At 40.0% G+C, this 27583-nt stretch overlaps 2 protein-coding genes across 4 annotated transcripts in view; one reads left to right on the forward strand and one right to left on the reverse strand.

Moving 5' to 3' along the window:
• Nucleotides 1-25625, reverse strand: part of C10H12orf56 (chromosome 10 C12orf56 homolog) — a 74137-nt gene extending 48512 nt beyond the window's left edge. The window contains 4 exon segments of the mRNA XM_036867455.1: nt 1293-1365; nt 24505-24565; nt 25391-25564; nt 25566-25625. Of these exon segments, the coding sequence (XP_036723350.1) occupies nt 1293-1365; nt 24505-24565; nt 25391-25564; nt 25566-25625 (368 nt within the window).
• Nucleotides 1-27583, forward strand: part of XPOT (exportin for tRNA) — a 148202-nt gene that overhangs the window by 77269 nt on the left and 43350 nt on the right. For all 3 annotated transcript variants that reach the window (XM_036867083.1, XM_036867081.1, XM_036867082.1), the window contains one exon: nt 24448-24681. The gene's annotated coding sequence lies outside the window, so the exon portion shown is untranslated. The remainder of the gene's footprint in view (nt 1-24447; nt 24682-27583) is intronic.

Genomic DNA, 27583 nt, shown 5'->3' on the forward strand with positions numbered 1-27583 from the left:
GTCATTGTTCAGTGAGAGAAGGTATGAGAGTAAGTACCGTGGGAAAAGGCCCCTTCCCAGTAACCCATTGCACAGCATGGTACACCACAGGTCTTGGGGGTGAATACTCTCCAAGTAGGCGTTCACTTTTTCTTTGCACATTTTGCAGTGTTTTCCTGGGGGCTGTTTCCCCCATGTCATGACCTGACTTTCAGGGCCCCAATGCACCTTAATTTTCCCCATGCCTATAATGCCCTGACTCAGAGCTCTTAGAATGCTATGCTCCCCTCCTCCTTCTAATGCCTAGATACTTAAAGTGTGTAATAGAATCATACTTTGAGTTATGCAGCTTAGTAAACTCCTTTTTCAATTTATACATGTTCCATTTTTTCCTGCCTCTACCGTAGCTTCTACTGTTCCCTCCAACTGCAATATCTCTATCACCATGTGCACTATTCCTTCACCGACTGTCATCTGGCATCTTGACTTCTCCCCACAACTGAATAAAACCTTTCCCCTCATTAAATCTCTTTGACAATTTGATCAAACTCAATTATGACACTTAGCATGCATACTTTGCAGTATCTTTATTTATGTAAATGTCATATGTCCTGGTGAGAATCAGCCTCTCAAGGATAGGAACTATGCCTTACTCATCTTTGCATCTATTACAGGGCCCAACATACCACTACACAGAACCAGAGTTCAATAAATGATTTGAATTTGATTTTAATCATTTATTTATATTGAGACATCTGTATATTCAATTAAAATGAGAAAAATTATAGTTTATAACTAACTGGATTTGAATTTAGAAGAAAATCTCACAAAATACCTTCTTCATTATTACGTACATGAGATAAACAGAACTCAGTTCAAAGACGTTAGTAGAGAAAAAGCATTTTAAAAAGCCAGTTGAGGGCTTCCCTGGTGGCGCAGTGGTTAAGAATCCGCCTGCCAATGCAGGGGACACGAGTTCAAGCCCTGGTCCGAGAAGATCCCACATGGTGTGGAGTAACTAGGCCCACACGCCACAACTACTGAGCCTGCGTGCCACAACTACTGAAACCCACATGCCTCGAGCCCGTGCTCCGCAACAAGAGAAGCCACCGCAATGAGAAGCCCGTGCACTGCAATGAAGAGTAGTCCCTGCTCGCTGCAACTAGAGAAAGCCACACACAGCAACAAAGAACCAAAGCAGCCAAAAATAAATAAATAAATAAATAAATAAAATAAATTTTTTTTAAAAAAACCAATTGAAACGTAAAATAAGTTTTGGACAGCAAGTTAAAAACGTAAAACAACAATCTCACCTGAAAACGGATTCATTCAAACTTTTAGGCTTTTTGCCTCTCCAAAAGGCAGGGCCATTATTCTCTTCTTTGACTTAAAAAAAAAAAAGTTAGTTGGTCATTAATTACATGATTTGATTGAGTTTATGAAGAAGATAGAGTTACTGTACTGAATTGATGACTCTATAAATCCTTACAAAAACTTGCAAATTCAAAATTATAAACTGGGCAACATGATGGGCAAAGAGAACTTTGGCTCTGATGTTAAAACATGCTCAAATTCAGGATTTTCTTTTTTTTTTTTTAATAAATGTTTGACTTTATTTTGATTTTTTTAAGATAAATTTATTTATTATTTATGTTTGGCTGCGTTGGGTCTTCGTTGCTGTGCGCAGGCTTTCTCTAGTTGCAGCAAGCGGGGGCTACTCCTCATTGCGGTGTGCAGGCTTCTCAATGCAGTGGCTTCTCTTGTTGCAGAGCACGGGCTCTAGGTGCATGGGCTTCAGTAGTTGTGGCATATGGGCTCAGTCGTTGTGGCTTGCGGGCTCTAGAGCGCAGGCTCAGTAGTTGTGGCACGTGGGCTCAGTAGTTGTGGCACACGGGCTCTAGAGCACAGGCTCAGTAGTTGTGGCGCACGGGCTTACTTGCTCTGCAGCATGTGGGATCTTCCCAGACCGGGGATCAAACCCATGTCCCTTGCATTGGCAGGTGGATTCTTAACCACTGTGCCACCAGGGAAGTCCAGGACTTCTTTATTAAGAAGCTGATATTACCTACGATCAGCCTGTACCTAGGTTTAAGTCATGTCTTAAACCTGATTTCATCCAGGTTCAACAATCAAACTTGAACTTTCTCTTTTTCTGTGTGAGGTCACTAAAATGTTGTGACAAAACAACTGTAGCGTCAATGTCCCTGCCTCTCTTTATGCTAGCTTTAAATTTTAATTTGTAACAATGGGGTGGAGAAACTTAGGATCATCTGTTCTCCACTGAGAAATGAAGTATGGCTAGATTTCTGTTTCAACACTTGGTGGGATGTCTGGTCTCCTGGATGCCAATGACCAGAACCTGGCAGGGCTATAATGGCAATAATGACAAGAGAGCCTGGATACAGATAATAGAGTGATCTGCCCCTGTGTTCTCATGTGCATGCAGCAGTCTTCACTCCTCTTCAGTAGCTTAGATAGGAAGTCCTTCAGCCGTTCAGCACAATGTGTGTCTGATGGCATGCTCAGTGGTGCTGGTCAGCTAAGGAACACTTTTAGAAGCAACACTCCAGAAAGAATGCGCCTGCTATCTCAACTGTAGGAGGTCTGATTATGTTTGTCAAATCCTATTCCTGTGGGGAAGACCAAGCTTCGGTATTGATAAAAGTTATCCGCTAAACCTGACTCATCAGTGCCTCGTTGTTTTAGTTTTACCCCACATCATTGGTTTCTGAAAATGTCTAGGTTTTAGGTTTATAAAAGTTATATACATACACACACACATACATACACGTACACGTATATAAAACTTTGATTCAGTTTATGTTTCATTAAATTATTATGTCTCATTCTGATTTGGGGATTAGTCTACTTCACTTTATGCCAATGTTTCAAAATATGCCACTAAAGCCTTTAAGGTCTTTTCCATGATTCTAGAGCTGCAGTGATCAAGTTGGTAGCCATGAGCCACCTGTGGCTATTAACATTAAAAACTAAATTAAATTAAAATTCAGTTAGTAGCACTAGTCATCTCAAGTGCTCAGTGGCCACATGGCTACTGTTTAGACATAATTAGACTAGATATAGAACAATTCCATCATTGCAGAAAGTTCTATTGAATAGTCCTGTTCTAGAATGTACCTGAAACTAAGGCGCTAATAACCCAATTCATTCCAGAGCTTTTACTGCTGATACAGTTCACCACTGTCACTCTGCTCCCATCAACACTGTTCATTTAGAGTTTACTAACCATTCCCTTCATCTAAACATAAAAGGTACAATTCAAAGGACATATATCAAAGTGCTAACTGTGGCCCATATAAGTACGCATGTGTACTATAGAGAAAAGCCTCTTTTTCACTGTGTCTCCAGAAAAGTTGGGCCTAATTAGAAATCCTGCTTAAAAGTGTGGTGATTAAACTCAGTATTTTTATTATAAATGATTTGCAATTTTGAGATTCCTCTGTTAAGATGATCTAGTTGATTGGAGTGTGAGCACCTTTGCCATATGACATAAATATTCCCTAGGCTTTCACCCAAGAGGTTTGGAGTCGGTTCTAATAATTATCTTTATTTAAATACTCAGTAATTAATGTGAGCGGCTTCTCTAGGCATGATATCATCATTATTAACATGAAGGACTCTAGTAATGACTATTGTCAAATAGATGCTCAGACAGGTTTGAGCCTATCTCTTGCTTCAGAATTACATATTACAGAATGTCCAGGAGGTGAACCACTGGGATCCTATGCACAGAGCAATACCTAACCCAGGGAACAAGCAGCTTGGAGATGAACAGGAATCAGATCACATCACTGCTGACTTGCTGGAAAGGGGGAATGTGTTTCATCCTCTGATGTGTGCTATGTATGACTCCTTGGGACAATGGTAGTTTCCTGTTTTCAAAAATCCCTGCACCATTCGAGCCCTGGGCCGGTAAGATCCCACATGCCACAGAGCACTAAGCCCATGCACTACAACTACTGAGCCTGCACTCTAGAGCCCTCCAGCCACAACTACTGAGCCCACGTGCTGCAACTACTGAAGCTCGCGCACCTAGAGCCCGTGCTCAGCAACAAGAGAAGCCACCGCAATGAGAAGCTCGCGCACCGCCATGAAGAGTAGCCCCCACTTGCCTCAACTAGAGAAAGCCCGCACACAGCAACAAAGACCCAACACAGCCAAAAATAAATTAATTTTTTTTTTAAAAAAGCGTAAGTTTAAGCATATACACTTTGCTTATTTTTATATTCTATAGAGAGGCTATATATTTTGATTATGTTAATAAATGTGCTCATTTTACAAAGGTTCCATGCTTATGAGTGAGGTCCTTTACAAGCATGTTACTTTCTATATCTATTTTTAAGTGTTTTATTGTCACCTTGACTAAATAGGTAACCTATGATCCTCTTTTAATCAAGCTTCCAAATCTCCTCTAATAACCTCTTTGATTTTTGCTTTCCCCAAATCAGATCCTAATTGTAAATAAACATATAAAACTTTCAGGTTATCTTTTCCATCTGAAGTATCTTTGAGATTTCCCAGCAGGCCCCTGAAAAAAAAATCACAAAGATTTGTTCTTTCACCTTATAAAAAGAGAAGAGCTTTAAATAATTAGGTTTATTTGATCTATTTACTACTTACTGTAAATTTTATGGGAAGAGTTGTCTAATCAGAAGAGATGCTTAGCCTTCCCTGGGTTAAATTTGTATCGGTAAAATAGTATAAATATTTCAGAAATTCTGTGTTTTATGGGAAGTTGCTAGAGATTTGTTAATGCCCTTACTGTTCATGATAGGTTTGTATTTTTCACAGTCTTGGTGGTGCTTGGCCTGATCACAGTAGGCAATAGCAATATATGTGTCATCAGTCATAATTTCAGATATTATGCAAAATATTGACTTAGCCACAGTCTTGCTTTTGATTTGAATTTACCACCTTTTAGACTGTAAATTTTTGTTGGGGAGTTATGTCAGTCTTACCTGTGCAGTTTGTAAAAAATACAGGTATCTCTTTACTTGCTATCCTTGGTTTAAAGTTAGTATATTCTTTATATTATATTATGTTAGTATAGTATCTCAGTATTATATGTTATATTCAAGACTTTATATAAAAACTATGTTCATTCATTTTTACAAATCAGATGTAACTTGTGTCTGATGTCTTTGAAAACAGGCTTCATCACTATCCTTAGAGACATTTTGTCTATTTTTTTGGAATGGCTTTATTATCTTTGTTTTGCATGCCATAGGAATATCCAGATTTTCCTGTCAGTTGCCTCATCAGACCTTTCATATCTGAAAGGTCTCAGTGATAAACTAACCACAGCTTTTTAAGTCTCTGTCTTCTACAGATAGTTTTCGTTTTACTGAGATACTTGCTTGAGGGTTCTACTATAAGCTAAAGATCAGAGTTTGTGTCTTCGACAAAGAAGGACAGTCTCAGAGTCTCCTGGAAAAAGGATTGAACCAGGTTTTTCAAACTATTTTTTTAACATATTTTTTAATTGAGGTATAATTGACATATAATTCTTCAAAGTATTAACATTTCAAAGCCGAGCTGACATTACGTAGACAACTCTCAAGACCACACCAGTGGACTAAGTCAGGATTTCCAGGACTCTGTTACATCAAGAAGTAGATGGCTTCATGGGATTCCTAACCCACTATCTATCAGAATAAGAAATAACCTGTTTTTGTTGTTTTTTTAAAAAAATTTTTTTGATGTGGACCATTTTTTAAATCTTTACTGAATTTGTTACAGTACTGCTTCTGTTTTATGTTTCAGTTTTTTTGGCCCCGAGGCACGTGGGATCTTAGCTCCCCGACCAGGGATCAAACCCGCACCCCCTGCATTGGAAGGTGAAGTCTTAACCACTGGACTGCCAGGGAAGTCCCAGAATTAACCTTTTAGGACAAAATGAAACTGATGAGGGGAATTTTACATTTATTATTTGTTTGGAATATTATTAATGTTGTTTTAATGTTCTGTTTTTCTGGATATGAAAGGAAGCTCTTTTTCTTCTTAAATAATAATCAGTGGAGTTTATTAAATGAATTTATTTTATTTTATTTATTTAATAAACTCATAACAATTTAGTAGATTTCGCTTTTGGAAACTGAAAATATTTAAATATCAGATTTTCACTGATTCCCCCAGAATTCAGAAACTCTTACGGGATTCAATAAGGATCTGCCTTCCTTTTTACCAGGATACAACCAGATGGACACATTGATTGTAAAACCAAGGCCTTATGGGAAGTGTAATATTTAAGAAGGATGCTCATTTAACCAGGTATGGCATGCCATTTTAAGGGCCAAAAGTTGGCTGTACTCAATGGAGCCAACGCTGACAAAGACTTCCTAGGAAAACTAGCCTGGTACCTAGCTTACAGGGTCCCAGCCTTACAGGTATTAGGAAGGTCACTCCCTGGCAGGCTAGAAAACTCAAGAAATTTTCTGGACCTCAGGAAGACCCTCCAGAAGAAATTTCAGGACCACAAAAATCACTCAAATTTTATAGGTACTACAGGAGAAATCTGGTAGAGTTTCTTAAGCTTGATTTCCTAGCTTTGGGAAAGCAAATACAGGCTTTTAAAAGTCTAACCTGCATTCATTATGAAAACTTCCAGACAGAAGTTAAATTTACAGCAGCAATAGTTGTTCAGTACTCTGGATTTGCAAAGTATTTTTAAGGAGGCCTATCTGGTAAGTTAACACTCTTGTTACACCTATGTAAATAATCCAGCCAGCCTAAAGAATCTTATTTTGTGATTAAGAATAATCTTTTCTCGGGAATTCCCTGGCGGTCTAGTGGTTAGGACTCGGCACTTTCACTGCAGGGGCCGGGTTCAATCCCTGGTCGGGGAACTAAGATCCTGCAAGCTGTGGGGCTTGGCCAAAAAAAAAAAACAAAAGAATAATCTTTTCTTTGAGATTATTATGATGGTGGGGGTGGGACAGACTGTCAGGAAAAAGTGTGAAAGACTTTGAAAGGTGGGTGGGGGGATGATTAGTAGGTGTTCTGATGGGTGTAGCCCACCCATCCAAGTTATCTATGCCTTTCATTGTCTCTGACATGTTTTACAATGCTGTAATTTGTAGAAAACTTTTTTGTGTGTTTTTTAAAAACATATAGAAATATAAAATTTCTAAGTGGTAAATCTATCAACTTTTATCCTCATTTCTTCCCTTGATTTATGCTTAGAAATGCCTTCTGCACCCTAAAATCTGATAAATATTTATATTTCCTTTATGGTTTTCTATAATTTATATAATTTATAATTTATATTTCCTTTATGGTTTTCTCTTTTACAGTTAGCTCTCTAATCCTTCTGGAACCTTTAGAGGGAGTGTTCCTCAAGACATCGGTCTAACTATGATTCCAAGTGTATTTAATATTAATCTGATGAAAATTATGCTTTAAGTAGAGACTGAATGCAAATAAATATGTAAATATTTCTGAGTCAAGTTGCTTATTAGCAGTTTTGGGGGGAGACAAAGTATAATAATTTGAATAATAATTACCAGAAACACAGCACGCATTTTATATAATAATACTTGTAACATATCTATGAGATAGTCATTATTAACTCCATTTTGCAGTGAAAAAACTAAGGTTCAAAGAGTTAAGTTCACAAAACTAGTAGATAAATGGTGGAATTAGAATTACAAAACAAGGTAGTCTGTCTCTAAAGCCAATTTTATAAAAACAGCTAAGGTTTAAGAGCACAGCCCTACAGGGCTTCCCTGGTGGCGCAGTGGTTAAGAATCTGCCTGCCAACGCAGGGGACACGGGTCCCAGCCCTGGTCTGGGAAGATCCCACATGCCGAAGAACAACTAAGCCCGTGTGCCACAACTACTGAGCCTGCGCTCTAGAGCCCATGAGCCACAACTACTGAGCCCACATGCCACAACTGCTGAAGCCTGCGCTCCTAGAGCCCGTGCTCTGCAACAAGAGAAGCCACCATAATGAGAAGCCTGCACACTGCAACAAAGAGTAGCCCCTGCTCATCGCAACTAGAGAAAGCCCGCACACAGCAACAAAGATCCAACACAGCCAAAAATAAATTAATTAAATAAATAAATTTATTAAAAAAAAAAAAGAGCACAGCCCCACTAGTGGTCAGAGGTGGGGGTTTTGTCAAAGAAGAATTTCTTTTAAAAACAAGGCTGGCAACTAAGAGTTCGTATGCCACAGCTAAGGAGCCCACGTGCCACAACTAAGGAGCCCACAAGCTGCAACTAATGAGCCCATGAGCCACAACTAAGGAACCCACAATTAAGGAGCCGGGCAGCCGCAACTAAGGAGCCTGCCTGCTGCAGCTAAGACCTGACGTAACCAAATAAATAAAAATAAAATAAATTAATTGATTGATTAAAAAATAAAAACAGGGCTTCCCTGGTGGCGCAGTGGTTGAGAATCTGCCTGCCAATGCAGGAGACACGGGTTCGGGCCCTGGTCTGGGAAGATCCCACATGCCACGGAGCAACTAAGAGCCCGTGAGCCACTATTACTGATAAATAAATTAAAAAAAAAAAAAAAAAAGAACCTCTAAAATAAAAAAAAAAAAAAATAAAAAAATAAAAAAATAAAAACAAAGCTGGAATCCAAATAGTAATCCAGCAGCTAGATTCATTATTGTGTCAGAGTTTCAGTCAAGTTATGCTAATTCCTTCATTTGGAAGGAAGTAAGCCAGGCCTCTTTTTTAGTTGCTGTAATCATCGAATTTGGTTAGCTCTGTCATTCTAGAACATAATATCTTGCTTAAATACACTAAGGTGGCATCTATACAAAGCAGTCATGTACATTTTTTCTGTATTCATTGGCCTGAGAAAATGTCCATGATATGCTGGAAACTAAAATTAACAGATTACAAAACAGTATGTGGAGTATGGTTCCATGTGTGTTAATTCATAGAACAGTTTGTAATGTTGTACACCAAATTTTCTTGGGTGTGTGGTTAACTGTGGTTATCTCTGAATGATGGAATTACATGTATATAATTTATTTTTATTTATTTTAATTGTAAGAATCATCTTGTTTGCTGATTTTTTTAAAAAATATTTCCACTGGTAGTCTGGCATCTCATAGTCATAAAACACAAATGTGTGCATTCTTCCCTAAAAATTTGTCACCAAAGAGCTAAGGGAGCAGGGGCAGTAAGGACAACATCTAATATGACTCATGAAGACAGTTTACAGCAACCTCACTTTTATTTATTTATTTTTATAAATTTATTTATTTATTTATAAATAAATAAATAAATAAATTATTGGGTCTTCGTTGCTGCACGCGGGCTTTCTCTAGTTGCAGCAAGCGGGGGCTACTCTTCGTTGCGGTGCGCAGGCCTCTCATTGCAGTGGCTTCTCTTGTTGCCGAGCATGGGCTCTAGGTGCACAGGCTTCAGTAGTTGTGGCACACGGGCTCAGTAGCTGTGGGTCACGGGCTTAGTTGCTCCGTGGCATGTGGGATCTTCCTGGACCAGGCTTGAACCCGTGTCCCCTGCATTGGCAGGTGGATTCTTAACCACTGTGCCACCAGGGAAGTCCCAACCTCACTTTTCAAAAGCCATTTTTATGCACATCATGAGGCCCCCATCATGAGAAGGGAGGTGGTAGATGATTACACTGATGACTGTCACACAACTAAGGGGATACATCTGTGTCTGAGAAAGGGGGGGATGATGACAGATGTGATAAATGGACAGTAGCTATGAAGAGTGGTAGTGCCAAAATGATCTGTCACCTTCCACCCCCCCCTTCTCTGTTATTGGTTCACCTAACAATCATAATCTCAGTTGCAAATCCCATGGCTACAAAACTATAGATAGAGCAAAACTCTGACATAAACAGTTAATTCACTTGGACTTGAATTACAAGGACAAAGTGTTAGAGAAAGGAAGGTGGTCTCTCTCTTTTTCTCTTTTGCTTTTAAAAATAAAAAAATTAATCAAAATCTTTTTGTAAAGACCCACAGCATGTTTGCAAAGCATGAGAGGACCACCCAGGAGCCAAGGAAGGCTAATTTACTCATCCATGGAGGGGCAGGGGGAAGAGTTTTCTGACTAGAAAGCCTCTCCACTGGCAGCAGTGAACAGGGCAAGGACACTTACTTAGTCCAAAGAATATGCTGTCAGTGCCTGAAGGAGGAAAAGAAAGCTCTTAAAAGGGATATAGCTGAATTCAATCCCTTGTTAGCAATTTATTTTAGACTTGGTGTTATCTGAAAAAAAATGTTTTGCATTTACATAAGAACATCAGAGACATCTTTAGGAAATTCAAAAGCCAAGTCGTCTGTTTTAGCTCAAAGCAGAGAGAGAGAGAGACAGAAAAGAGAGAGGGAAAGAGAGAGAGGGAGGGAGGGAGGGAGGGGAAGGAGAAGAGGAAGGGGAAGGAGGAAGGAAGGAAGGAAGGAAGGGAGGGAAGAAGGAAGGGAGGGAGGGAGGGAGGAAGGAAGGGAGGGAGGGAGGAAGGGAGGAAGGAAGGAAATGTAATGGTCCTATAGAACTACCTTTGTTTAAAATTTTCTAACTACGTCTTCAAATAAGCTTTAAATATTGTGACAAATTCTAGTTTGTAAACTAACCCTTAGCTTATTTAGGTTGGAAATAAGATTATCTATTGTTTCATATAGCATTGAATTTATATTTTTAGGGCCATTTTTCAAGGTTGAAAGATTTGCTTTTACCAGCTACCTTCTAGCACAGGTAATAATATCTGCAGAATATCTACATGAAAATAATTTTAGAACTCCAAATCAGGACATGACAGATTTTTTCCCTATGACTTGCTGACATAAAAGCTCTTATAAAATAATTAAATCATACTATTTATATATACTTGATAAATCACCCCGTTTAAATATAATTGTATTATTGACCCAGTGGTGGACTTATACTGCTCCACTAATATAAATGTTAACTTTAGCTGTCAGTCTTTTCTCACTAGAAACTGAGGTTGACAAGTTGGAGTTATTTGTAAATAGCCTCCTAAGTTCTCCCTCCCAGTCAATATTATTAAAATTCTAAGACAATTCATAAGTTGTAGTGCTTCCTGATATGTGACCTGACTTCCTTTGCCTCTGAAAAAGGTGCTGACTATACAACCCCCATCACTGCTAATTTGGAGCCAAGTGTTCCAACCATGTCCAATAGCACCAACTGCTATTCTCCCAGTAAAAGTTGGGTCTTGGGAAAACCTAAAAAAAAAAAACCCATATTACTGATGCCGAAATCTCGGCCTCTGTGCACTGGTGCCGAATCAAATCTCGGAAACAGAGTTTTCGGTGAAGTAGAAGAGAATAGCTTTACTGCTTTGCCAGGCAAAGGGGGACACAGCAGGCTCATGCCCCTCAAAATCGGTGTGTCCCAACCCGGGAGGATTTGGTGAGGAGTTTTATAGCAGTGGTTCAAGGGCGGGGTTGTTAATAAGCATCAGGGTGTGTGCAGGGCCTGCACTCCTTTCATGTGGCCTCATGTGGTCTCCTAATGAGCTTCTCTGGTTCTTTTAATCTGGCCTCAGTTAGTCTTCTCTGGAATGAAGAATGCTAACATCTTCCATTTGTTGGGGGTTTTAGTTCTGTAAAGAGCTCAAAGAAATTGTTACGTGTATCCCTTGAGGTGGAACCAGGACCCTGCCCCAAGGCTGCCATAATGTTTCTTGGCTGCTCCTTCCTTGTTTCTGCATCCCCTCCCTTCCCTGATTAGCAGCTGTTTGAAAGGCTTCTGTGCCCAGGAGCCCAACAGGGTCCTCTCAGTTTCACTACCTGTGTGAAGGGAAAGAAAGAAACCACGCTGGCTCACCAACCAGCTACACCTTCTCTCAATCTGTGAAGTTAAGAGTGGGTAGGTGTGCAGGAAAGGGTTAACTCAACAGGTCTGAGTTGCTCATACCTTGCATCTTGGAAGAAAGGCCTATCTTCAGGACTGGCCTGACCCTAGGAGTTAACCTCTGAGTCTTGGAATATTCTGCCTGCTAAGAGTGTTTGTATATGCCTGAGACCTTGAGTCATGATATACCTGTTTGATTAGATAAATCTATTCTGACAACATAATTTATAGTAAACATAAGATTTTACCAGAGCTGAGAGTAAGGAGATAAAAGGGGTGGCTACAGTCTGAGTAGCTGAAGTCACTCATGCAGGTCCTGCACACCTACGTGACTGACCCGCATAAAAACTCTGGACACCAAGGCTCAGGTGAGCTTCCCTTGTTGGTAACACTTTACACGTGTTGTAACACAGTCAAACATATCCATGCCACTCCACTGCGAGAGGACACCTGGAAGCTTGCACCTGGTTTCTCCTAAATTTCATCCCACACACCTTTTCCCTTTGCTGAATTTAATCTGTATCCTTTCACTGTAATAAACCATTTCTGAATCTTGTGAGTCCTTCTATGAACCATCAAGCATGAGGGTGTCTCGAGGACCCCCTACACAGTTGGACAAGCATACCCAAGCATAAGGCCATTGGCTGACAAAGTATAAAACATACATATACCAATAAACATACTGTGGGTCTAAAAATAAAATTGCTTCTATTATGAGAGTGCAATGTTATGATGAGGTAGATTTTTGTGTTTTTGTATTTTGTATTCTTATTGTGGGACAATGTTTAAGGAGAAAGACTGCTATACAAACATTACTACTATGATAACAAAAGTAACAGAAACCTCAAAAATTCCAAATTTCCTAATTACTGAATGGACCCATTTTGCTCAGGTGGCTCTCATTTCTTTTTTCTTTCTTTCAAATTGAAGTATAGTTGTTGTACAATATTATATAAGTTTCAGGTGTACAACATAGTGATTCACAACTTTTAAAGGTTATACTCCATTTATAGTTATTTAAAAATACTGGCTATATTCCCCATGTTGTACAATGTATCCTTGTAGCTTATTTTATACCTAATAGTTTGTACCTCTTAATCCCCTACCCTTATATCGCCCCTCCCTCCTTCTCTCTCCTCACTGGTAACCACTAGTGAGGTAATGACACTAGCGGTGTCATTACCTCACAGGTGGTATGTATATATATATACATACATATATTACACATTCTTTATCCATTCATCAGTTGATGGACACTTACATTGCTTCCATATCTTGGCAATTGTAAATAATGCTGCTATGAACATTAGGGTGCATGTATCTTTTCAAATTAGTGTTTTTGTTTTGTTTTTTCAGATATATACCCAGGAGTGGAATTGCTGGGTCATATGGTAGTTTTATTTTTAGCTTTTTGAGACACCTCCATACAGTTTTCCACAGTGGCTGCACCAATTCACATTCCCACCAACAGTGTACAAAGGTCCCCTTTTCTCCACATCCTCACCAACATTTGTTATTTGTGGTCTTTTTGATGATGGTCATTCTGACAGGTGTGAGGTGATATCTCATTATGGTTTCGATTTGCATTTCCCTCATGATTAGTGATGTTGAGCATCTTTTCATGTGCCTGTTGGCCACCTGCATGTCCTCTTTGGAAAAATGCCTATTCAGTTCTTCTGCCCATTTTTTAACCAGGTTGTTTGTTTGTTTGTTTGTTTGATGTTGAGTCGTATGAGCTGTTTACATATGTTGGATATTAATCCTTTATCAGTTATATCACTTGCAAATATTTTCTCCCATTCAGTAGGTTGTCTTCATTTTGTCGATGGTTTCCTTTGCTGTGCAAAAGCTTTTAAGTTGAATTATACCCCATTTGTTTATTTTTTGCTTTTATTTCCTTTACTTTAGGAGACAAATAGGTGGCTCTCGTTTCTTATGCATTTTCATGAACCGTCCACCTACAGAGTTCCTACCAAAGGCCTGACACCAAAGAGGGATTGGAACATGAAAGAGAACCTTAGACTAAGAAAGCCTAAAAAGTGAACTCAGGGCTTCCCTGGTGGCGCAGTAGTTAAGAATCCGCCTGCCAATGCAGGCGACATGGGTTCGAGCCCTGGTCGGGGAAGATCCCACGTGCCGCGGAGCAACTAAGCCCGTGCGCCACAACTACCGAGCCTGTGCGCTAGAGCCTGCAAGCCACAACTACTAAGCCCACGTGCCACAATTACTGAAGCCTGTGCGCCTAGAGCCCATGCACCTCAAGGAAGAGCAGCCTCGCTCGCCACAACTAGAGAAAGCCCACACACAGCAACAAAGACCCAGTGCAGCCAAAAATAAAAAATAAATAAAAAATAAAAACTTTTAATAAAAAAAAGTGAACTTAATGCAAACTCATGTACAAAGATCAGAATTAAAATCACTTGGAAATCAGATTTCTAAGTGGAAGGTACTAAGGTGTCCTAAAGGAAAGCCATCAGGCAAGCAGCAATCTAATTAACTAATATGAATTATTCTAATTAAGTTCTTATGAACCAATTCATTGTTCTGTGCCCTAATTATTAAGTACATCATGACCAAACTAGGTAATCAGTCAACACCTTGACAGAAATTTGGAATGTTGGGGAAACACTATGAACTAGCAGTAAAGAGATGTGATTTCTAATGTGGCCTCCACTATTAACTAGCAGTGTGGCTTTGGTCAAGTTACTTAATCTCTTTTGGCTGTGATTTCCTCAAGTGTAAAATGAGGAATGTGAAATTGATTTAAGTTCTCTCTCAGCTTGAATACATATATTATAATGACTATATTTCAGGAAATGTATTTACATGATCAGGAAGACCCACATGGGCTTCTTTGCAAAGATGCAGGCAAAGAGCATCTGCAGAGTCCTATTTTGTAGGAGGAGAGTATACTTATATAAATATGTAATTTACCTAGGCATTTTATTAAGAACGTTCCTTTAAAGAATTCAGTATCTATATCACAAAGAATCTATACCTTGTAAAAGGTACTGGTACTAGCAGAGCTACACGACATATTAAATGCAGTTCTTCATTCTAGTTTCTTTATGCTAGAATTTTTCCATATGAAAAAGTTAACACAAGAGAGAGATGACAACCAAATGCAATGTGTGATTCTTGATTGGATCCTAGTTTGAAGAAACTATCTATAAAAGACAGCTGGAAACAGAAAAGCTATGTGGCCTTCACTAAAACAGGCTCTACTTGGGACTTGCCTGGTGGTACGGTAGATAAGACTCCACGCTCCCAATGCAGGGGGTCCAGGTTCGATCCCTGGTCAGGGAACTAGATCCCACATGCATGCCGCAACTAAGGAGGCCGCGTACCACAACTAAGGAGCCCGTGAGCCGCAACTAAGAAGCCCACCTGCTACAACTAAGACCTGGTGCAACCAAATAAATAATAAATTTTTAAAAATCATGCTTTAAAAGCAAAACAAAACAAAAACAGGCTGTACTTGGTTCCCCTGATTTGGGTTTAGACATATTATAGAAAGCTGATCAAGCACATGCTATTTCCTCCTTTTTGAAAACACTTGCCCTATTTTTCTGCCTAGAAACTTGTATTCTTCCTTTAAGACCAAGCTCAAAAGTAACTTCCTTGGTGAACCTTTACTTATTCATCCACCCAATAGAATATGTCCTTCCTCTTGTCCCACAATATTCTGTTTATTATATCTATTTTCACATTCCATTATAATTATCTACATATATGTTTTCTTCTTTCCCATCTGCTTGCCTTCCTCTCTAAATTAGGAGTTACTCAAAAGCAGGTACCATTTTTTATTCATTTATACATTTGTAGTCCCTGGTAATTCAAAACGCTGGTAGAATGCTCCATATAAAATCTAACATCCATTCAACAGAAGTATAGCATAGAAAGGAGAAAAACATAAACCAGAAAAAAAATGAAAAGGGAAAAACTGACGGCAGACATCATGAACGTGGCCACTTTGGAGATCATTTTACTTAATGGGACATTAGGTAGTGGAAGTAAGTCCCCAACAGAGCCAAATTGTGAGACATTTTTCAACTCCCATGGTCCTTTCAGGACCTAACTTCCTCTGCACAGCAAGCTCTAACTCTACAGTCTCCCACAGAGGGAGGAAAGCAAGTAAAAAATTAATTTACTCAAATTGCAATGTAATGAATTACCTGTACCAAGAGTATTTCAGAGAGAATCTGAAGGAGGACCAATGGCCAGCCCAAAAGATTTAATCTACTGATGAAGTGGCCAAACAATATATGGAGATATCGTCAATGAATTTCCCTCAAGTTAAACCCCATTAGCAATTACCTTCGTCACACTGTACTTAAGCTTACTCCTATGTAGAAGCTATTTTTACATTTAGCATTTGGCAGATCCTTCCACTGTCATAATTTAAAAACTCACTGCTGTCTCCACCAGGTGTTTTTTTTCCCATTTTACTCTACCTGGGCTTTAGCATTCCAATCCCTAAGGGAGTCTGAGTAGATGAGCTATTATTGGAATGTATGAATATTGCTGGCATGAATGATCCACCCACATATTCCAAAAGGAACGACCAGTTTGCAGAATTGGGGACTGCCCCATCATAATATTGGAGGCTCCCTAGATTATTTCAGTGTTAGGCTTGAAAAATCTTTGCCTCAGGACCAACAGCCACAGCTCAGAAAGACTGAAAGAAAAAAAAAAAAAAACTTTTCAAGTCTTGGCTCTGTGAAGAGGATGCTACATCCCAACTGGGTCTTTACAGCCAAACCTGTCCTTGAACCTCATCAGCAACAACAATGACACCAGTCTCAGCTATGAAGGACAGCAATCCTGAATACAGAGAGGTGGAGTGGGAGAACGAAAAAGGTGTTTTGTTTATAACTTCATCCCCTCCTTCCTGACAACCGATGCCCAGAAACCATGTAATGCGCATACTGAGGTAACTTTGGTGTCCTTATTGCAAAACCAGAAAACTTCTCAAGAAATACCATGAATTTGCAGAAGGCCAGTTGTTACTACGTGCGTAGTGGTTAAAGAATGCTGGCTCTCATATCCAAAGGCCTAAATTTACATTCCAGCTCAGGTGTTTTCAGATTATGTGACCTTGTACAAGTATTTACCCTTTCTCTGCCTCAGTTTTCTCATCTCTGAAAGAAAGAGAACATCACCTTCCCTAAAGAATCAGTAAAATGAAATGAGATAATCCACATAAAGTGTCTGGCCCAAGACAGGCACACAGTACATGCCCAATAGATATCTATTATAATTCACGACATTTGATTATTCATGAGAACTTCAGTAATGCAATACTGAGACAGATTCATGGTTCACTTAGTCTGGCATTTGTCTCTGATGGGGGCAGCAAAAGGCATTTGGGGAGAGAAGTGAATGCTCTTTTTTGTTATTAAATGAATAAGGCTTTATCTGAAAATATCCCTAATTTCTTTGATTAAATCTCTAAGAGTAATATATCACTTATGAATGAATCTACATCATTTTTGACCATATTTATATTTGCAACTGGTACCAATTTCTCTTACTTACATTAAAATACTACTTTCAAAATGCAGGGTGGGGCAGCCCCTTATTTCTTATTTTCCAATATTTTGTGAATAATCCCATATTTACCTTATCTCTTAGTCTTGATTTCATAGTCTTCATTCAGATTTCTTCTACCAGCTTTTAATTTCAGAGAAAAAAAGAGCCTTAAGCTTTCGGCACTTGATTATCTAGTTTCTAATTTATTCAGTTCAATTCATAATGGGTATTTTTGAGTTCCTACTGCAAAGCACAAAATTGAAACATACAAAACATAAGATGGAGTTTCTGTTTTCAAAAAGCATACGGTCTTCTGGAGATCCAGTCAATGAAAACTTTTTTTTTTTAAATGATCTACTATGTATCAAATCAGCTGTAGCCTAGAGATTAAGAGCACTGACTCTGGAGCCACACTACTTGGGTTCAAATTCTGGTTCTGTCACTTAATGGAAGACCTTGGGCAAATTGCTTACATTCTCTGTATTTCAGGTTCCTTATCTGTAAAACTGAGCTAACAGTATTTTCTGGGGTTGTTGAAGGATAAAGAAGTTCCACATTAAGCACTTAGAACAGCAGCTGGGTAGCATATAGTAAGCACTCAATAAAATGTCAGCAATTTGAGGTAGGCATTAAAGCTATTCACAAATATTCCTATCCTCTCTCCCAGACACATGGAATGCACACATGGTAGGATCACATTCTCCTGCTCCCTGTTGAGTTAGGCATGGCCATGTGCCTGACTCTGGCTAGTGAAATGTGAGAAGTAGTGACATGCCTCTGGGTAGAAGATTAAAACCCAGTACATAATTTGCAGAGTCGATTTCTCCCTGCCATGGTGATTAAGCAGCATGTGGTGAAATGAAGCCTCTGATACTAAGATGTGTAACTAAGTATCTCATATCTTGTGACTAAAATGAACAGTCCTTGCTAATCCACCAGGGACAGGTAGCTGAGACATAGACTCTATGCTGTGTTAAAGCCCTGAGGCATTGAAGTGATTTCTTAGTGCAGCTTAATTTAAGCTATTCTGACCAATACAATATCATTCCAGTCACTAGGGATACAGCAGTGAATCAAACTGACAAAATGCCTGCCCTCCTGAAGTTTCTCAAGACTTGAATGCAATACCCAAAATGCTCTATGCAAACAAACTATTAAGAAACAGCCACGGGACTTCCCTGGTGGCGCAGTGGTTAAGAATCCGCCTGCCGATGCAGGGGACATGGGTTCAAGCCCTGGTCCGGGAAGATCCCACAAGCCACGGATCAACTAAGCCCGTGCGCCACAGCTACTGAGCCTGTGCTCTAGAGCCCGCGAGCCACAACTACTGAGCCTGCATGCTGCAGCTACTGAGCCCACATGCCACAACTACTGAAGCCCGCACGCCTAGAGCCCAGGCTCCGCAACAAGAGAAGCCACCACAATGAGAAGCCTGTGCATCACAACGAGAAGTAGCCCCTGCTCACCGCAACTAGAGAAAGCCCGCTCGCAGCAATGAAGACCCAATGCAGCCAAAAATAAATAAAATTAATTAATTTTTAAAAAAATTAAAAAAAAAAAAGAAACAGCCACAATGACTGATAAAGAGTTTACCACTTCTTTCTTCCTCCCACAGTGAGATCTTTGAAATGCAACAAATGAGTCAAAATAGAGGGAAAAAAAGCTCAAGATAAAAAGAAGTATCCATAACATGGTCTCATATAACTCTCACTATCTCTCAAAATGCATGACACAGATAAACACCACAGGGATCATCCCATACAAACACAAAAGAAGCATTAAGAGAGCTGAACCTGAGCAGCAGGAGACCCGTGAGAATTTACTATTGACTCTGCCACTAACTGGCTATGTAACTCCGGCCAGTGTGATGAGTTGTCAGTCTCCCAAGTCCCTCAATATTTGGAAATAAGGAAATATCATGTCCCTTTCTAAGAGGTAAACTGTATGATGGATCTGAGCATCCATTTATTCACTTATTCATTCTTCCAATTTTACAAGTAGTTATTGACTATCTGCTATGTGTCAATATATTGACTATCTGCTATGTGTCAATATAAGTAGTTATTGACTATCTGCTATGTGTAGTTATTGACTATCTGCTATGTGTAAACTGTATGATGGATCTGAGCATCCATTTATTCACTTATTCATTCTTCCAATTTTACAAGTAGTTATTGACTGTCTGCTATGTGTCAGGGAATATAACGCACAGTGATACAGGGATGAAAAGACAAACAAGGTCCTGCTGTCATGGAGCCTATATTTACTATGGGACATAGATAATAATAAATCACTAAACACGTTAATCTTATACTGCAAATAGTGGTAAGTGCTTTGAAACAAAGAGACGTGCTAAGTGTGTTGGGGGAATGGTACTTTAGATCGGGTGAACACAGAAGGCATCCCTGTGGAAGTGATGCTGAATTCAGAAACATGACTGACAAGAAGGAATCAACCCTCTGAAGATCTGAGGAAAAGTGTTCCAGATAGGATGGCAGGTGCAAAGGCCCTGAGGCAGGAAGAAGAGCAGAAAGAGCTCTGGGAAGAGTGGTAGGAGGTAAGTCAGAGATGGAGGGGTCAAACCATGGAGGCTCCTATAGGCAATAAGGAGTTTGCAAGTTCATGCAGACTTTGAAACAGAAGAGTGATATAATTTAATTTATAATTATTATTTAAAAGGATCATCCCAACTGCTATGTGGAGAGGAATCAATTTGGAGGCAATTTCAGTAGTCTAGATAAGGGACTGGACAAGTGGTGCTAGAAAAAGGAATAAGAAAAATGGGAAAGGTCATAGTTAGATATATTTTGGAAGGCAAGTGACGGGGTTCAGAACACACTACCCCAAAACATGGTGCCTTGGCATACTGAATACTTTGAGCTGAAGGAATTCAAGAAAACACAGATGCAGGAAAGTCCTTCTGACCTTCCCCAGCCCTCCTCCCCTGAATCAGGTCTTAAGGCCCTCACGGGAGAGGTGCCCTCCCTATACCCAGAGGAAAGGAACATCCTTATCTCCAAGACAGGGATGCCAAGACGAATCCAAACAAGCAGGCCTTTCTAAAATTTCCCCAGTCTATTACCCTTAACTTTTTTGAACTTTTTTGAACTACCACGTTTTTCTATGACTCTCCATTCTTCATCAGACCTAGTACTAAACACACATAGGTTTAACTGTTTCTTCTTTGAGATTTCATTTCCTTATAAAGGCTCCCATGTCATATAAAATTTTCAGACCTAGCCAGGGTCCCTAAGAGGGCTGAGAAAAACGTTTTCCTCTTCTACACAAGTCAAGATGACATACTGATGTGTAGGATGAGGAGAGTGAAAGAAAGATAGAACTGAAGATAATGGAAGATGATGTTACTTCCTAAAATAGGAAAAGCTAAGAGAGGAACACGTTTGGGGGTGGAGATCAGGAATTCTGTTTTTGAACATATTAAACTTGACAAACCCAGTGCACAAATTTTCAAAAAGAATAAATGAGATTTTAAAACACCTAATATATAGGGACTTCCCTGGTGGCCCAGTGGGTAAGACTCCACGCTGCCAACGCAGGGGGCCTGGGTTCAGTCCCTGGTGGGCCAACTAGATCCCGCATGCATGCCGCAACTAAGAGTCCTCATGCCGCAAATAAGACCTGGCGCAGCCTAAATAAATAAATAAAACACCTAATACATAATCAATGCTCAAAAACCAGTTATTTTTTTCCCAAATTTACTAAATCTCCTAAAGAGATAATATCAATCTTACAGATTCATAAACCTTAGTTGACTTAATATATGTGAATAAAGGTTATTGATAATAATGAAACATGTATGTAGCTCTACCCATGTGCCAAGTACTATTTTAAGTGTGTTTCATCTATTAATGAAGTTAATCCTCCCAACAGCTCTATAAGGAAGGTGCTGTTATCTCCATTTCACAGATGAAGAAATGGAGGCACAAAGTAGAGGTTGAATAACTTGACCAAATCCACACAGGTAGAAAGCAAAAGCTGAATAAAAATGTATTACTAAATGCCCCGATGTATATTGCAGATAATAAACTGAGAAACAAAGAGACAGATTATGTTGAATATTTAACAAATATTTATTGGCCATCTCACTTGTATCAGGCAGTGTTCTAGGAACCAGATAGAGCAATGAACAAAACAGACCAAAAGACCTGCTCTCATGGGCTCAGTGAAGAAAAAGTGATTTGGAGAAAGAACAACTTGGGCTTAGCCTGGAAACTGTGTAGGATCTGAATATGGAAAGGGGAAAGCAGGAATCCGTTAGCAAACTACAGTGGCCCCTTCGGCACAGCTTGTGACCTGTTTCTGTCCGAGCCGAGAATATATTTTACATTTTTAAAAGGAGAAAGAGAAGGAGGAAGATTATAGATATGATGTTCTGAACATCCTTGAAGGAGGAGGAAGCAAACACTGCAAGCAAACAGGCCCGGCTATAAAGGTGCATTTGCTGCCTATTCAAGAAGCCACATGGACCCCAGGATGGCTGGAGAGGAGATATTCACTGAGGAAAGTGGTGAAAGGACAAGGACAAAGAAAGGCAAGAAGTAGAGACAAGGGCTGCTGAAGTTGACAGGTTCTTTTTCTTTGTAGGTGATGGGATGGCATTGAAGGAGAGTGAATCCATAGGAAATCACTGTTCAGGACAGTCGGTTCTCACACTTGGAAAATGTGTCCAATCTTAGAAGGGCTTAAAGAATAGTATTGTGATGCACACGACAAGGGCAGAACTCTAGAGCTTTCAAAAGTAACTTTGAAAGAAAACATCTGCCTTTCACAAAAGCTCTGCCCAAACAACCTTGGAAACCCTTTCTTTTAGGATATGAACCATATCAAACACCTACTGAGTGGTGATCATTTTGTAATGTATAGAAATATCAAACCACTATGTTGTACGCCGGAAACTAACATAGTGTTATAAGTCAATTATATATCAACTTTTAAAATAATTAATTAATTTTTAAATATAAATGATTAAAAAACTTACATAAAATTATTTAAATAAAACTGACATTAATTTGTTTTGAAAAAACAAAAACAAATCACCTACTGAGACCTCCAAGTGCACGTGAAGCTTGTCTTTGCTAGAACAGAAATCTCACTTCTATACTCTGGGTCTAACGTCTTGTTGCTGTTCTTTCAATTTTTTTTCCTTAGGGGAGAGAACAGAATTTTATCTGTGTATTTGCAAATTTTATCCTAAGTGTAACTGGAATATGAGACATGAACTATGTGGAGAAATCTGGCCAAATGTGGAACAAGAAGCGTAGGGGCCCAGAGGCATAAAGGACTGGTTTGCTTAGGGGCTTTATTGACAGGACAGTAAAAACCAAGGCCAAGTGGGAACCTGAGCCAACTGAAAGTTAAATAACAAGAGACAAACTTGCACAGTAAAATGAGAAGACCTTTGAGAACGGAAAAGTATGTCTAAAGAGGTAGCCTTAGAAAGAGGACAGCACCCTAGTAGAAAAGGAGATTAAACAGTTTATCTTTCAAGAAAGGAGGAACCAGTTCTAAAAAACAAAGCTGCCTGGCACTGAGATAATGTAATCCAATGTAATAGATAGCAGGACAACTATATATGACATAACACAGAAATCAGGAAAATTCTCTATGTGGTACCAAGGACAGACATAGTGTTATTAATTGGTTATTAATTGACACTAGATAAAGCAATTTGGGGACACCCATTTTTCACACACCCTGTGGAGCTTAGTACAAGCCACTGAAATGTAACAATAACTATAATAAAAACCCAGAAAAAGAGATTAAGGCATTTGTGCTTGGCGTGATTATACTTATTTCTCACTGAAACAATACATTTTTTGAACAATTACCCATTTTAAAACAACACAAGAGAAAACACTTCTGTATTGAATTCCTATTGCTGTTGTAACACATTACCATAAACTTGGTGGTATTAAACAACACAAACTTATTTTCTTACAGTTCTGGGGTCAGAAGTCTGAAATGGGTCTCACTGGTCTAAAACCAAGGTATCAGCAAGACTGCATTCTTTCTGGAGGCTCTAGGGAAAAACCTGTTTCTGTGCCTCTTCCAGCTTTTAGAGGCTGAGCACATTCCTTGGTTCGTGGCCCCCTTCCAACTTCAAAGCCAGTAGTCTTTCTTATGCTGTATCACTCTGCTGCTGACTCTTCTTCTGCCTCTCTTTTCCACTTTTAAGGATTTTGTGATTACATTCACCCTATGCAGATAATCCAAGATAATCTCCCTATTTTAAGGTCAGCTGATTAGCTAGCAACCTTAATTCTATCTGCAACTGTAATTCCCCTTTGCCATGTAACGTAAAATATGGACAGGTTCTGGAGATATCTTTTGGGAGCCATTATTCTGCCTACCACAACTTTAACCAAAGTTAAACTATATTGTGTAAGATGGACATTCAATCGATCAACAATGCTGAAATCTTAGATTTGTTCAGCACCTTTATAGACATTACACATTCTTCTATATGCCTGAAAGGTAAACTCTGTACATCGAGTACAGAGTTTACCTTGTAAACTAAATAAATTGGTATGCCTTTTTGTAATATTCTTGGCTTGGGAGGCCTAGGGAGCTTTACTGTACTTTGCAGATTCTGACAGCTTAAAAAGAAATATATATAACAACTACTGAAATATGTAGTATTTCATATAAATAAATAAATTGGTATGCCTTTTTGTAATATTCTTGGCTTGGGAGGCCTAGGGAGCTTTACTGTACTTTGCAGATTCTGACAGCTTAAAAAGAAATATATATAACAACTACTGAAATATGTATACTGTCTCTTTTTGGGGAGAGTAACAATATCCTAAAATCACTATTTTCTGTTAAAAGAATACATGTTTACACTGCAGACACTAGAAAAAGTTGAGTGTTTAATGTTTTCTAAAACATTTGGTCAGAAATTTAATTTTTTAAAAATTTTAGTTCAAGAGAATGCAAACAGTAGCAGTGAGGAAAAGGCAGTTTTACTTCCAGCTTTGGCTCAAATAAAGCAAAGAAATTAGCATAGTGATATCAGCCCACGGTGGTATTTTAAGTAGAAAAAGAAAGCATTTACTTTTTTCATTTAATTTTATTATTTTCTTACAGACATGTTCCAAACAAGCTATGATTTTCTTGGCAAAACAGCTCTATCAAGAGTCTCACCAACCTCTCCCTTGAGGGACACAGAGACTAGGGCAAAGGAAAGAAAAACGAGGCTAGACACCTGTACCCAATGGAAAAAGGAAGAACACACCTGGAGAGCAGCTCAGACAAAGGGAGCCAAGGAGGAAAAACAGTAATTGGAGAGAGACTGCTTCCAAGCTGTTGCTGGTTTATAAGGTAAATCTATTCCTGGACGAAAGGGATACAGTAGCAGCACACTAAAAACTGGGACAGATTGTATCTCCTTCAAGGCTCCGCTCTTATGACACTCCTTCCAGGAAGTTTTCCCAGCATGGCCTGAGCCCAGTTTGGATGAATGACCCGCCTGAGATTGCCAGGCGTCCCATGCGCATCTCATTAATGCATGCATGCATTCATTCATTCATTCATTTATTCACGTAACTCATATTGAGCACCTAACACGCTCTAAGCCCTAAAAATAAAAAAATAAACAAGGCATAATAGCATTTATCACATGGCATTTATTTGTCCTGGTGTTGGCTTTCTGTCTCTCCCACAGCAGCTTCTGGGAAGGCGCCCTATTTAATTTTTGCATCCTCAGTGTCTAGACAGTGCTTGGCAAGGCTAGGTGCTTAATGAACTTAGGAATGACCTCAAAGCGTACTTCTGATAGGGGGCTATGTTCTCCAAATCTGTCTTTGAGGGGACAGGGGATGACCGGTACACAAGATGAGAACGGTAAAAGCATCTTTATTCGGAGTGCATACAGCAATCCAGTTTTCCTGTGTGGCTGCTAGTAGGGGAGTGTAAGTTAAAGAGAGTACTGGAGTCCAGGGCGGGGTGAGGAAGGTCCTCCTTCCCGCGTGCAGGAGGGATTGGGGGCCCCAAGAAGGGGGGTTCTCGCGAGCCCGCCCGCGCGCCTCACCAGGTCAATGGCCACGATGTGCCGGAGCGCCACGACTCTCCGGATGGACTGGGGCGGGTTCTCGGTCAGGTAGATGAGCAGGTCACTGAGCACCACGTACTTTAAGGTGTGTTTCCCCGTGTCGGGTACCACGATGCACGGCTCGTAGGCGCGGATGGCGTCGTAGACCTCGGGCCGGCAGATGCCTCCGCCGGAACGCGTCCAGCCGGCTGTTCTTGCGCGCGGGGCTGGCCATGCGGGGCGTCCGCTGCAGGGCCGAGGGCTGAGGGTGGCGGACGCCTCCGCGCCGCCCGCGGTAGAACCCACGCGCGCCACAAAGCCACCGCCACCCCCGGGCGCTGGGGACCGGAGCCCAACTCCTGGGTCCGGCTCCTTGGAGCACCACCTCCCCCCTCCCGTCCCCGCCCCCGCTCCAGCCCCCCAATCCTGGTCTCAACCCCAGACAACAGTGGGCGGGCCGCGACGCCGGTCCCCCAGGTTCCTTGCTGGCAAGCATCCTGGGCCCGCCACTCACCCCGGCCCCCTACCCTCGCCTACTCCAGCTGTTGCCGACCAAGCCATTTCTTACAAACTGCATGGAAGCCTCGGCTTTAGTCTGGTTTTCTATTAGAAACTTGAATGACATGGAATTTACCGATTTATTTTTAAATAGAACAAACCTAGAGCCCTATTAAGATCAATCACACAGGTTTAGCATTTGATTATAACACTGCCTGGCATAGCTCTCTAATTTTTATGAGTAGAAACGTAGCTCTTCTTTCTCCAACTACATAAAAGCTCTCTGACAGAAGAAAATCTTATAAATTGTTTTGAGCACACCCAAGCCTACCTAATGGATATGCTTCTGTTCCCAGTGCCCAGGACAACGCCCTGTAGGCAGTCGGAGCTCAGTCTGTGTAGGATGAATGAATGGGTGAAGCCTGCATCTTGAAAAAATTGAAGCTTAGAGGTTGAGAAATGCTGATCATGCAGCCTTGAGACTGCAGGGTAGTAAAAGTACTGCTTAGTTTTTACAGACCATGAATAACTTATTATAAATTAGGTTAGAGAGATGAGAAGGACACAGCAACAGAAACTTGCCTCCAATAACTCTAGGTGAGAACTTTCATTTTAATTTCAAATCCTAGAAAAGTCATTCTCTCTCCCTGCCCACTCACCCAGAGACCTGGTAATGCAAACCATATATTTATATTTTGTTTGATTTGCTCCAGCTACCTGCAACCCAGAATCGAATTATATGTTCTTTATTGCATTTTATATTCTCCTTTTCCTCATATTTTACTATGGCATACTGTATGTTGTAAGCAATTTCAAATCCTTTGTGGAGAATATAAATAAATTAAAATGCATAAACATATTGTAAACTAAATCGCTGCAAAAGGGAACTGAGGAGAAATGTTTGGATGTGACTAAAGAAGTCTGAGGAACTCAATAGCAGCAAAGAAGTAGAAACAATATTTCTTTTTTTGGCGAGAATGTATTTGGTGAATAAGGAGAGAAGAGCCACCTGCTGACAAAATTTTAAATGACCTAGCATTTGAAGTTTTCTTAGAATCTGATCATACATCCGACTCTTCATAACTTCATACCTGGAGCCCCAGAGGCATGGCTATTTCCTCTGAAATAAAGACTATTCCCTATGTAACCCAGTCTAGAATTTGTTGCCTCAAACCAACAGAAGGCAAAGGCCCTTCAGCTTTGCCAAATAGCCACACCTCACAAGAGTGGTTGAGAATTAAATGGCTACTGCAGAGGTGGAATGTGAGGAAAGTGGGGAAAGGCATCAGTCCAGACTGCTATTTCGTGTCTCTCGGGCTCCCTGTTCCATACCCACTTCCTGGGACTAAGAAACAGAATTACTGGATCAGGACCGGAAAAGACAGCATACCTGCTCTGTCAGGAATACCATCATAAATGAGCTTTTGGTGATAAGGGTACTAGGCTTAACAAATGTTGCACATGAAGAAGGGAATGAAGCACATGAAGAAGGGAATTTAACAAAGGGTCTGGTGGTTAAGGTGACCTCAATTAAATTTTTAACTTTGTGGCACACAGAAAAGGCAGTATCTTGGTTTCCAGGCACTTGTTGTTCTATACTGTTGCCAATGTAACAGCAAAGTTCGGATCACAGGAAAGGGGTTTAATATAGGAGAAAGATCCCTAGATTTGGAGTCAGGAGAACTGGATTAGAGC

The sequence above is a fragment of the Balaenoptera musculus genome, chromosome 10 (genome assembly GCF_009873245.2).
Source record: "Balaenoptera musculus isolate JJ_BM4_2016_0621 chromosome 10, mBalMus1.pri.v3, whole genome shotgun sequence".
NCBI classification, from domain to species: domain Eukaryota; kingdom Metazoa; phylum Chordata; class Mammalia; order Artiodactyla; family Balaenopteridae; genus Balaenoptera; species Balaenoptera musculus.